The 13785-nt window shown below is 42.5% G+C and overlaps 1 protein-coding gene across 1 annotated transcript in view; it reads right to left on the bottom strand.

Moving 5' to 3' along the window:
* The window catches only part of LAPTM4B (lysosomal protein transmembrane 4 beta), a 60753-nt gene that overhangs the window by 23885 nt on the left and 23083 nt on the right, over positions 1–13785 (bottom strand). Inside the window, 1 exon segment of the mRNA XM_036264045.1 lies at positions 7691–7802. Coding sequence (XP_036119938.1) covers positions 7691–7802 — 112 coding nt within the window.

Raw genomic sequence — 13785 nt, 5'->3', positions numbered from 1 at the left:
TGGTGGTTGTTTGCAACTTTTCATGTAAGTATATTCACACAGAAGATTTTTGTAACTTGCTAATTTACAACTTTATTCTTAAACCTAAAAATTTTTTCATGAATACTTAACAGAGTCACAGAACAGGGAATAAACACTGTGATGCTGCAAAGATTAACAGGACGTCATCTTTGTTCCCAGATGCTTAGCATGTACTTGGAAGAGGAAAAGGAACATTTCCATAGGAGCTAGCAGATGAAGAGCTGGGGAACTTCAGCGGGCACAGTATTATTTTCAGCCAAGAAAAACAATAAAGATTTTATCAAAGGACAGGTTATTTGTGCTGGGGTCTTATTTTCCCTCGTAAAATTATTTTTTATTGAGAAAGAATTCACATGCCATAAATTTCACCCTTTTAGAAAGTGTACAATTCACTGGTTTCTTTGGTATATTTATAAAGTTGCACAGCCATCACCACCAATTCCAGAATATCGTCATCCCCGCCGCCCCAAAACACCCACATCCTTAGCAGATACTCCCCAAACCCCTCCATCCAACCCCTGGCAACCACTAATTTACTTTCTGTCTCTATGGATTTGCCTATTCATATAAATGCAATCATACAATATGTGGCCTTTGTGTTGGGTTTCTTTAATTTAGCATATTTTCAAGGTTCATCCATGTTGTAGGGCCTCAAGGTTTAAAATAAGCTATAAAAAGTTAGGAAGAGCCCTGGCCAGTTTGGCTCAGCGGTTAGAGCGTTGGCCTGCGGTCTGGAGAGACCCGGGTTCGGTTCCCGCTAAGGGCACGTACCTTGGTTGCAGTTTGTCCCCGGCCCTGGTTGGTCGTGCGGGTGGCAGACACTCGATGTGTCCCTTCACGTCGATGTTTCTCTCTCTCTCTCCCTTCCTCTCCCTCCCACTCTATCTGTACAAAAAAATGGAATAATATCCTCGGGCGAGGATAAAAAAAAAAAAAAGTTAGGAAGGATTAGTTAAGTAACCAATATACTTACATGTCAACCTCAGAGAATCTCTCAACTGCTCACTTTCTAAAATAAGGAAAGTAGCTCCTGCCAGTGACACCTCTGTATTGAGAGACTTACAGTGACAAGTGTAATTAAGTCTCACAAAGGTTGATTATATATTAGAAAAACCAATAAACAGCATCTACATTTTGGTGATTATGTTCACTGGAGCACCAAGATGTGCGACTAGACCTGAAGAGAAGAAAATAAAGGTAATAATAAATGTGCATGATCTGTATGTAAAATTTTGGAAACACCACTGTGGAACACTAAAGATCTGCGCACATGGAAAGGCATAAGTTGTAATTAGATTATTTTTTAAAGTTGTACATCTCTATAAATTTATGAAAATCATTGAATCGTAAATTTTAAATGGGTAGTATTTATGGTATATAACCTATACCTCAATAGAGAAATTAAAAATATGTAGCCAGAAAAAATGCGGCATGTAAAGACATCACTTTTGCCTAAGCTAATCAATAAATTTAACATAGTCACAAATATGCAACAGGATTTCCTGAGACCTGGACAAGCTGATGCTAAAGCATATATTTCTAACAAAGAATAGGGCGAGCCTTACCATACACAGTACTAAAACATACTTGCTGGGGAGACATGGTGAACTGGAACTGGGCGGCCATTCATTCTGTCTTCTAATGTGTCTTGCTATTGTGCACAGGCTACAAAGCTAAAATCTAAAAATTTTAGGTTGCCTTACAGTTGAAAGCAGATTGAGTTTTCTTTTTTAAAATTATTTTTATTGATTTATTTTTATTACAGATGTTTCTCCTTTTTCCCCCAATGACACCCTCCTCCTGATCCCCCCACCCTGCCCCCAGCATTGTTGTCTCTGTCCAATGAGATTGGGTTTTCTCAATTAGATGTAGACATATCAAAGATTCTCTCCTCTGAGCAACACCTTGGATCCTGTCCTTGGCCCATTTAATCTAGTTTTAGCAAGAACCCTGCCATCAGTTTATTAAAAACCCCTCCCCTTGGTATCTGATCACTCTGATATCTGATCAAATTCCTTACCCTGCCCCCTCCACCCTCTAGAACTTTCACCCTGGCCTGACTTCAGCAAGAAGGGAAGGATTCAGACCAATTCAGTGGGTCAAGTTGATCTGACAAGAATTCCCCTGGCCTTGATGTTTCCCCTCAGCAATGTTCCAGCCACAGACCCTCGCCTGCTCCTTGGTTATAAACCTCCACTTGTGCTTGGAGTGGAAGCTGAGCCCGATCTCTCTTCCCTGTTAGAAAATCCCCACTGTTGCCCAGCCGGTGTGGCTCAGTGGTTGAGCATTGACCCATTCAAGAGGTAGCTGGTTCGATTCCCAGTCAGGGCACATGCCCAGGTTGTAGGCCCAAATCCCCAGTGAGGGACATGTAGGAGGCAGGTAATTGATGTTCTCTCTCATCCATGTTTCTATCTCTCTCTCTCTCCCTCTCTCTAAAATCAATAAAAAAAATTTTTTTTTTTTAAAGAAAAGCCCCACTGTGGCAGTCCCCAGTGGATCAGCTCTTCTTTACCATCTTTAACAAGTGTCTGAATAATTTCTTCATCTACACACAGTAAAACTGAAAAAGCAAGTTTGAGAAGAAGAGACATGCTTACTGTGTACATCACAACATAAAGTTCAAACACACAAAAATTAAACGAGATCAATCAGTGGCACAAAATGTATGTGGTGAGATTATAAAGAAAAGCAGATATAACTGCATCTGAGGTCAGAGGAAAGGATGTGCAGTCAGGAAGGGAAATGTAGGGCTCTTTGGAAAGTAAGGTAAAAATCAATTTCTTGAATCAAGTGGTGGATACAAGTACTTGTAGCACCAATATTTGATATGCTTTATAAATACTTTATAAATATTGTGTTATAACTATTCAATATTTAATAAGAGATCATTCTATAAAGAATGAAGAACTCCAAATAATTGTTAATGAAAAAAGCGAAATTGGCCCGGCCAGTGTAGCTCAGTAGTTGAACATCAACCACACCAAGAGGTCGCCAGTTCGATTCCCGGGGTCAGGGCACATGCCCAGGTTGCAGGCCAAATCCCCGGTGGGGGACGTGCAGGAGGCGGACAGTCAATGTTCTCTCTCTTCGATGTTTCTATCTCTCTCTCCATCTCCAGTCCTCTCTTCTAAAAAAAAAACAAAACAAAAACAAAACAAACAAACAAAAAAACTTAAAAAAGAAAAATTGCTGTACATTTGTACATGAAACTTTTCTGAAAGGTTTTCATTTTTCCTAAATAAAATGTTGGAGATAAAAAATGATCCTCACAGTAAATCTATGCTCAATTGTAAATAATATTCTGATTTCAAAAATCATTAAAATACAAATAACAAGATGCACCATTTCCAGGGAGGCCGCAGGTGAGGACAGACCACAGGAAGAGCACTGGAGGCCAGAGTTGATCTAGTTCCTGCCCAACCGCTGGAAAACTCAGAACCTCAAATAAGTCAAGGAAGGTTGGGCTTAATGTATCTGATTTTAAAAGGACATTAAGAAAACTTTTATAGCCCTGGCCGGTTTGGCTCAGCAGTTGGAGTATATAGGCCTGCGGACCAGAGTCCCGGGTTCGGTGTCCGCTAGGGGCACGTGCCAAAAAAAAAAAAAAAGAAAACTCTATGGTATTCTTGTAGGCAAAGTAAGGACATGAACACCTAGCAAAATATAGTTTGGTTAAAAATGGAACATTCAGATAAGTAGGTGAGTAATTCTACCAAATGCTTTCCATTTGCCTTTCTAAATCCACTCTTCACCATCCAGTTCTCTGCCGCAGGAGGTTGCTCTGCTGTATGTTCTATCGCCAGGGCTCCCCTACCCTCTGGCTTTAGATCAGTTCAGCCAGCGAGGAGCCCGGGCAGAGATCAGAGAGAGGGAAGAGAGCAGAGAGCAGAGCAGAGAGCCAGGCTACTACCTGCTATCAGGTTTCCCTGGGTGGGCTATGGCCTTAGACAACAGGTCACCACTTTTTATGATGAGGTTCACCGTATGATTCTCTCCTTCTCAGTTCAGTAACCCCAGCCTCCCACTCCTTCAGGTCTAGGGAGAGAAACAGCTGGCCCTGACTAGCCAAGTTACTTCATCATCTTTAGGGGTCTTCTTACATCTACATCTTGGTAAAGAGATCTCTTTGAAAATAAATATTCATTGAATTATCCTTTTAGAAAAATAAGCAAGACGTGGTCAAGGTGTAGAATATGCAGCCCTTTGAGCCATGTGATTTAAAGAATAAATAGATGAATGAAAGGAAGGATGAAAGGAGAATGGATGAAAATAAAGGGCCAAGACAGACCCTATGCCTCAGCTTCCCCTGCCGGTGCTTATGTCCTCAAGACTTATGGGATCTTTATAAATAAGTGGACAAGCTGTACAGACTGCCAAGCTTGTGTGGGGGTGTGAATAGAGACCAGACAGGCAGCCTGGGACCCTTTCTGAATGACAGAGCAAGGAGAGCCTCACTCTGCTGCCAAGCCCAGCTGATCACCCCCACCCCGTTTCTACGTTTTTTTTAATCAAAACTTTCAAACATACACAGAAGTATGTTAGTAGACATAGAGAAGTATAATAAATCCCCACCACCTATTTTGCCCATACTGTTTCATCTATGATCTTTCTTTCTTTCTTTCTTTCTTTTTTTTTTTTTTTGCATTTATCTTCAGATAGAGCAGGAAGGAGAGAGGAAGGGAGAGAGAGAAACATCGATGTGAGAGAGACATCGAGTGGTTGCCACCCACATAACCCATCCAGGGCCGGGGACAAACTGCAACCGAGGTACATGCCCTTAGCGGGAAGCGAACCCGGGTCTCTCCGGACTGCAGGCCGACGCTCTAACCGCTGAGCCAAACCGGCCAGGGCTTCTCTCTCAATTTTTATTAATTTATTTTTATTACAGATGTTTCTCCATTTCCCCCCCTAGATACCCTCCTCCCCATCCTGCGACCCTCTGCCCCCAACCAATGATCACTCTATTTCTGTCCATTCTACCTCTGCTGGAAACGAAAATCTGGATTGTTTTCTAATTTTTGGCTATTACAAATAAAGTTTCTATGACCATGTTTATACAAGACGTATGATGGACACAAGCACTCATTTCTGTAGCATATACATCTAGGAGTGGAACTGCTAGGTCATCGGGTAGCTGTTTATCTAGCTTTAATTCTCCTAAACAGGCTGTATGATCTACCCTCCAGCAGCAGTTTGAGAGTCCCATTTGTTCCACATCCATATCAACAGGTGGTTCTGTCAGTTCTGCTAATGTTGGCCATTGGAGGGGGGCAGTGATTCACTACACTGCTTTTATTTTGCATTTCCCTTATAACTAATAATGTGGAGAATGTTTTCATATGCTTATTGGTCATATGAATATCTTCTTTGAAGTATCTGTTTTTTCTCTCTTTTTTTTTTAATCCTCACCTGAGGACAATTTTTCCATTTTTTTGTTCAGGTAGAGTGGGAGGGAGAGAGAGAGAGAGAGAAACATCAATGTGAAGGGACACATCGAGTGGCTGCCACCCGCACGACCAACCAGGGCCGGGGACAAACTGCAACCAAGGTACATGCCCTTAGCGGGAACCGAACCTGGCTCTCTCGGGACCGCAGGCCGATGCTCTAACTGCTGAGCTCTGTTTTTTCTCTTATCGATTTCAACTCAGAACCATTTATTGGAAAGACCATCCCTTTTCTAATAAATGCAAAAGTATCTTTTCCTAAATCAGGTGATATATATGGGTGACCATCAATTCTTGATCATTTTTATGGCCATTTCCTTCCTCAGGCCGGGTGTATCTACCCAGAGAATAAAATAAAAATAAGCTTGACTAGAAAGACAATTAGCAAAATAGGAAGGAAAAATAAATAAATAAAAGATAATCAGCTGGGGCCTGGCACCACAGTACGGCTCTCCCTGCTGTCACTCAGAAAGGGCTCCAGGCTGCCTACCTGCTCTCCACCCAAACCCCTAAAGAAGCTTGGCAGTCTGCATAGCTTTTCCACTTGTGTATAAAGGGTAAGGGGCTCAGTAAAAGAAAAATCAGGATACTTTATTACCCATCATCTTTCATCACTATTGCTTCCTAATGGTTCTAAGAAGTCAGGGCTTTATATTATCCTGGGGTTGGGGACCTTGTCAGACTCGGACATGATGTCTGCTGTTACACTGCTCATTCTCTCTATTCAGAATAACCCTGTTACTCTTACAAATTCTTCCAGAAAGGATAATGATCCCTCTGCCTTCTTCCCCTGAATTAAAAGACTATCTAAGCTATAAATATAATGTTTAATTGACATTTAAAGATTATCTTTCACTGTTTCGCAGCAGGATTCCTTTTCTAAGGTAACGGGTTAGAAAAACAAGTTTCGAATGATGACGCTATGGTTCTATCTGAATCAAACAGTAATACCACATGCCTTGTTCTAACTGCAGAAATTAAGCTGGGTAATGACTGTCTGACACTAACAGGCTTAATTTAGCTGACTTCAAAGCCTTGCTGGTATTTAAGACTTTAAAACAGTAAATGTTATACTGTCCTGGATATAAATTCCAGTGCACTTGAGGTTTCTCTCATATTTCATATATTTGAAAGGAGTGAATGAATACTTTGTAATTACTTTTAGGACTATCATTCAAATCACATGGTTAAAAAGGTGCAAAAGAGTAAACAGTCACTTGAGTGCATATTTTCTTAATTTTTTTTTTAATTTCTTTGTTTTATATTTCCTTTTCACATGCTTTGATCTCCTTTCTTCGGATTTGCAGATGGTTCACCATTAGACGCCATGTCCTGAATTGCAATTATTTGTTGTTCTGGAATAAACCCATTTTGCTGGAGAAATATCTAGCTGTCTATTTGTTTCAGGTCAACAAATGCTCCCAGTCTCTAAAAGTGTATCTTGAGCCACTCCCCTCCCTTACTTTGTCCCAGTAACCTTTCCCCTCCAAAGTCAGTGAGAAATAAATCTGCATGACCTCTGTCTGGGCTTGTGCACAGGGGGCCCCTTTCAGTTGGCATGGACACGGCGTGACTCTAGTCATAAAATATTCAGATTTGTGTCCGGAGAGCTGGGTGCCTGGCTTATGTTTCTACTTATCAGAAAAGCCCCAAACCTACCAACTAACTACCACCCTAGTTTCTAGAATGGAGAATGATCACCTCCTGGAAGAAAGGTAGCTATTAAAACAATGGAAGAGCCCTGGCAGGTTTGGCTCAGCGGTTGGAGCGTTGGCCTGCGCACCAGAGAGTCCTGGGTTCGGTGTCCACTAGGGGCATGTACCAAAAAATAAAAAAATAAAATAAAAAAGCAAAAAAAACCCAATGGAAGACACAATAAAACATGCATTATCCTTTTAACCTTCCTTCCTGCCATTTACTCCCCTTCCCAAAAAGACCAAAAGGCTGGGGTAAAAAGACTACGACAAAGCAATGCATTTTTAAAATGGGCAAGTTAACATAAGATAAAAAAAAGGGGGGGAGAAGCCCTTATTTAGACTCCTGCCCTTAGAACAGAGCAATACATAAATACTTGTTGATTTGACTTATAACGACGAAAAGTTAAATATCAGTTCAAGTGGGTCCAAGAATCAGTATTTGTAATTTAATAGGAAGAACTGGAAGCCGGATTCCCTTCCCTTGAAAAGACCAGCATATCTACAATTGCCATCTGATGTACTTACTAGCATCATCCATGAACTCAAAGTCACCTCCCAGTTCAGAACTTGTGAAGTGATACTGATCAGGATCCGCCAGGGCGCTCAACAGAATCAGCAGCACCACGGCATTGATGATCTACACACAGTAAGAAAGAAGAAAATGTAAGTAACATGCCCAGCACATCATCCCTATAAAAGAAAATTATACTGACCAAGTGGAATTTAACTTCAATAGAGACTCAACTTTCAACACTAAGCCCTCTCACCAGGAGAGCAGGCGAACTCTCCCAAGGCAGAAACACTGCCAGCCCATTCATGCAGCCAAGGGCACGTGGCCTGGTGCCCAGATGACAGCTGGATTTCACCTCCCTGCACACTCGGCTGGCACCTTAGAGCAGTGAACAGCCAGCAGGAACGTATGCAGCAGCCAGTGGTGGGAACAGCACACCAAGTCTTCAGCGCTTAGCCACGTACCCTCTAATGAGCAACTGCAAATTTTCGCAGGTGATAACAGTTTTCACAAGTTCAGACAATCAGAGCTTTGAGGCCCTCTAGGAAACTGTCAGAAAATGAATGCCTAGCTAGTGGCGGGGCCAGGACCCTCAATCCTGCAGTAGCACATGTGAGCCCCTTTCTGTCCCAGGCCCACATTTCTGTCTCCTAGATATGTACTGAATACATTTTCCTTGGGCACTTCAAACTCAGTTCATCTGGAATGAAATCATCTATCTTAATATCCCTACCTTTTTTTGTTCTCTATATTAGAAAACCAGCATCACCATTAATGATTAAACATGGAAAACACGCAGGCACTATGCTAAGTGCTTTATGTGGATCTCCCCTCATAAATTCTGCAACAGCCCCATGAAGTAGGTACTATGTTAACCCATTTAATAGATGAGAAAACTGAGGTTTGGAGATTAATAACATTGCCCAAGATCAGAGAGCAAACGAACTGTAGAAACGGTATTTGAATCCACAAATTTCAATTGCCAAACTTAATCTATTAAAGACTTCTGTCATACTTGAAACCTGATTATCCTTGGGTTTACCATTCTTCCTTATCCCCTCCATCCAACCAACTGCAAAATTATGACCATTCAACGTCTGCATTTCCATTTCCTTCATTCTTCCTAATGCCCTTGCTGCAGACTGCACCTGTGCCAGCTGCAATGGGCTGAGAGGCAGGTGTTCTAGAGTGAGTGCAGCTGGGGCTAGAGCTGAGATGAGGTTAATATTTCTCCTTATTTCTGGTGTAGAAACTTACGATAGACGTGTTTCATTCTTGTCAAAAGAAAAGATGAACCCTGGCTGGTTTGGCTCAGCAGTTAGAGCACCGGCCCGCAGACCAGAGAGTCCCAGGTTTGCTTCCCGCTAAAGGCGCGTACCTTGGTTGCTGTTTGTCCCCAGCCCCGGTTAGGCTCATGGGGGTGGCGACCAGTAAATGTGTCTCACATTGATGCCCCCCACCCCCAACCACTCTATCTGAACATAAATGCAAAAATGTCCTCTGGTGAGGATTTAAAAAAAAAAAAAAGATGAATAATCTTCATACACAAGGAAAATTCTTTTATTAACTACAGAATTGCCTACTATAAAAATCATATTTAGAACTTATTTACAGAAGAGAGTCAAAAGTCAGGTTATTCATTTTATAAAACGTCTACTCTGGAACCCATGTTTAAATACCAATCTCAAATGGTCAGCATTATTATTTATTTATTTTTAAATATGTTTTTATTGACTTTTTAGAGAGAGAAAGGGAGAGACAGAAGCATCAATCAGCTGCCTCCGCACACCCCCTACTGGGGATTGAGCCTGCAACCTGTAATGGACGGGACCTCTCAGTCTATGGGATGATGCTCCACCCACCGAGCCACACCAGCCAGGCATTGTAGCATTTGGAACACTTTTATATTCTTCTTTTATCTTCCAAAAGTGCCTAATATGGCCTAATTGCTTTTTGGAAAAATAAATTACAAAAATGAGAATAGCAACTTCCAAGAGTATACATATAAAACTAATTTAAATAGATACTACAACCGCCATCTGAGCAACAAATCATCAAACAACAAGTGTTGGTGAGGGTGTGGAGAAAAGGGGACTCTAGTGCACTGCTGGTGGGAATGCAGACTGGTGTTACCTCAAAAAATTAACAATTGAACTTCCATTTGCCCCAGTGATCCTACTTCTAGGAATATACCCTAAGAAGCCCGAAACACCAATCTGAAAGAATGTATGTACCCCCATGTTTGTAGCAGCACTATTTACTATAGCTAAGATCTGGAAACAGCCCAAGTGTCCATCAGTAGACGAATGAATAAAAAAGCAGTGGTACAGCTACGCAATGGAGTACTATGCAGCTGTAAGAAAGAAAGATCTCTTATCCTTTGAGGCGACATGGTGGGACCTGGAAAGTGCCATCCTAAGCAAAACAAGCCAAACAGAGAAAGACAAGTATCATATAATCTCACTTCTTTGTGGAATATAATGAACATAACAGTCTGAGGAATGGGGTAGTCCCAGAGACGTGGAAGTGGGGTACAGAGATTGACTATCCCCAGAAGAGGGCGTGGTGGGGGAGAGATAAACCACAGAACTTATAAGCATGTATGCATGAACAACGGACATGGACAACAAAGCTGGGGAGAGGAAGGGGGAATCAGTAGGGGTAAAAGGAGAAACATCTATAACAAAAATAAATTAATTAAGAAAAAAAATTTAAATAGATACTACAAGTATGTGATTTAAAAAAAATGTATTCCTATCCACCAATCATCCTTCCCACAGTGTTTATTAGAACTACACATTTCTTGTTTCACTCCAAAGATCCAAAAAAACTTTATAGCACATTTTAAAGGCAGTGTGATTAACAAATCTCTAGCTGAATAACACTTTTCAAATGTATCTAAGGATTAATGGAAGGTACACAATGGCCCCTAAGTGGCACTTGACATATGGCAAAGAGGTTCTTTGATAAACTGTTCAATTTTCTTGGCATTTCATTCCCTCTATACTCATCTTTGAAAATGACAGTCCAAAGATTATGGACTGAAATAAGATCAGATGAAATAACCTTAAAACATGTTCTGAACAAGTAAAGCACTTGACCGGCTGGTGTGCTCAGTGGCTGAGCGTCGACCCATGCACCAAGAGGTCACCAGTTTGATTCCTGGCCTGGGCACATGCCCAGGTTGTAGGCCAAATCCCCAAAGAGGGGCATGCAGGAGGCGGCCAATTAATGTTCTCTCTCATTGATGTTTCCATCTCTCTCCCCCTCTCTCTTCCTCTTTCTATAAAATCAATAAAGGGGGAGACTTCCAGTAAAGATGGCGGTGCGGTAACCGTGGTATCGCGTCCTCCCACAACCACATCCAAGTTACAACTAAACTACAGAACACCATCATTCAAAACCGCCTGAAATCAAGCTGGATGGAAGTCCTACAGCTACAGAATTACAGCAGCAGCCACATCCAGACTGGTAGGAGGGGCAGAGGAGGACGGGCTGGTCCCACACCCACGTGTGGCGGATAAAAATCAGGAGGAAACCTGGCTGGGAAGGTCCTTCCTGAGGACTGAGGGGTCCCTGTCCCACATCAGGTGCCCCGCTCAGGGTTCCAGTGCCAGGAAGAGAATCCCCATAAGTTCTGGCTGGAAAAACCAGTGGGAACTGAGGCTCAGGGAGGCTGAGGCGGCTGGAGCCCCAGGCAGCTCCCTAAAGGGCCCGCGCACGGACTTATCGGACTCTCTCCCTCTAAGCTCGGAGGGGAGGCAGCTCGAGGGGCACCAGAGGCATACAAGGAAGAACTGAGCTGTTTGGCACTGGAGCGAGAGCTGAACAGGGGGCTTTCCAAGGGACAGGCGTGCTGTCAGAGACCTTTGTTCCTTTGGTGAGCCCTTCCCTGGGGCGGCAGACAGTCACCATACCTGGGACTCCAGCAACCTGGCTCTCACTGGTAGCCCCGCCCTGCTGACTCCCTGAGGCCCCGCCCCACCCAACTTTCAAGCCCACCCAAGCTGTTGCCACTTGCTAAACCATAGGATTGGCCTGTCTTGGATCCTGCTTCAGGTTTTTCCTAAACGAGCAGCATCTGGTCTCAGCTAGCCCCATACCTCTCGTTAAGTAATACACAGAAACAAACACAGGGAGGCAGCCAAAATGAGGAGACAAAGAAACAGGTCCCAAATGAAAGAACAGAACAAAACTCCAGGAAAAGAACTAAGTGAAATGGAGATAAGCAACCTAACAGATGCTGAGTTCAAAATACTGCTTATAAGGATGCTCAATGAACTTAGTGAGGGCCTCAAGAGCATAAAAAAGGACCAGTCAGAAATGAAGGAGGCACTAACTGAAATAAAGAATAATTTACACAGATTCAATAGTAGAGTATGTAAAGTCAAGAAGCAAACCATTGATTTGGAATAAAATGAACAGGCAGAACAGAAACATTCTCATAGATACAGAGAACATTTTGTTGGTTGCCAGATGGGAGGGGGGTTGGGGGAATGGGTAAAAAAGGTAGAGGGATTAAGAAGTACAAATTGGGAGACCTGAAAAAATGGCAGCGGAGTGAACGAGGGGGTGAGGGGGTGAGGGGGTGAGGGGGTGGAGGGGTGGGGGGTGGGAAGAGATAAACCACAGAACTTATATGCATGTGTGCATGACCAATGGACATGGACAACTAAGCCGGGGATGGGGCAGAGGTGGGGTGGGGTGGGGGGTGCCAATGGGGTAAAAAGGTAAAATATCTGTAACAAAAAAATAAATTAAAAAATTCATAAAATAAAATAAAAAATAAATAGCTTTCAGCTCAACATACACTTAGGAAAAAAAAGAAGAAGTACAAATTGGTTGCTAGACTGACAAACCTCAAAGTTGGGGGGTGGGGAGAAATAAACCAAAGAACTTATATGCATAACCAATGGACACAGACAACAGTGTGGGAAAGGCAGGAGGGGGACAGGAGAGGGAAATGGGGGGGAAATGAGAAACTTCTGTAATACATTCAACAATAAAAAATTTTTAAAAATCAATAAAGGGGAAAAAAAAGTAGAAGTAAAAATAAAGCACCACAGCAAGGCAATGCATTAGTACCTGTTATCCTAATGAGGTCAGTTTCAAGGCTGAACAGGAAAGACATGAATTTGGGATTCACGGGCTGTGCTTTCATGAAGCAGTGGAGTAGGGAGGGTAAGAGAAGACGGGAAGGCGAGCAGGTGGTGTGGTACGTCTGGTTTCTGAAATAAGGCCCAGATTTGGGGATCCTACAAGGCTAGCTGTGGAGTTTGGATTGTACAAGTGTAACAAGAGATCCATGGAGTATATCAAGGAAGAATGTGATCTGACTGGCATTTAAATGAGTAAATTATGGTAAAAAAAACTTAGGGTGACTGGAATATAATAGCCACTCAAATTAGTTCCCTTATCTCTTTTTTCATTGATTTGTCGTTCCACTTATTTATGCATTCATTGATTGATTCATGTACGTGCCCTGACCAGGGATTGAACCCTCAACCCTGGCATATAGGGACAAAGTTCTAACAGACGGAGCTACTCAGCCAAGGCAGTTCCCTTATCTCTTCACACCTTAACAAGAATCACAGAAACGCTCTTGGCTGGCATCAGAAAACTGCCAGGTTCCCAGATCTGATCCGTGTTATCTGCAGGGGCTTTCCTGTCCTTTGTCCCAACAGACCTGCCACCTCTTAATCAGCTTGTTTTTATCCCCTTGCCAGGCTTACTCATTACAATCCATTTACTCATTGCCTACAATAGACCAGGTATTTGCTAAGTGCTTAGGAAGAACTCTCCAGGACACAAAACATGAAATTAAACAAGTCATGGACCCAAATAAGACTGTAAGCACAACAAAATTTCAGAGAAAGAACAGAAGTTCAGGGGAAGACATTACTGAAGCCTGAGGCTGAGGGGTTGCTGGGAGGTGCAACTGTGGCAGCATTTGGACAGGGGCCGGGAAGATAAGATTTTGGAACCTCAGAGGCATGGTAAAGAACAAGTTCACGTATATGTAAGGTCACTGGGACAGGGTTCTGCACTGAAAATAGCAAATGGTTCAGTTTGGTTGGAACATGGAGGGAAGTGTTGGGAGATGAAACTA

Source organism: Molossus molossus, unplaced genomic scaffold (genome assembly GCF_014108415.1).
Source record: "Molossus molossus isolate mMolMol1 unplaced genomic scaffold, mMolMol1.p scaffold_m16_p_16, whole genome shotgun sequence".
Classification (NCBI taxonomy): domain Eukaryota; kingdom Metazoa; phylum Chordata; class Mammalia; order Chiroptera; family Molossidae; genus Molossus; species Molossus molossus.
The sequence above is the reverse complement of the archived record's forward strand: the minus strand, read 5'-3'. Positions and strand labels throughout refer to the sequence as shown.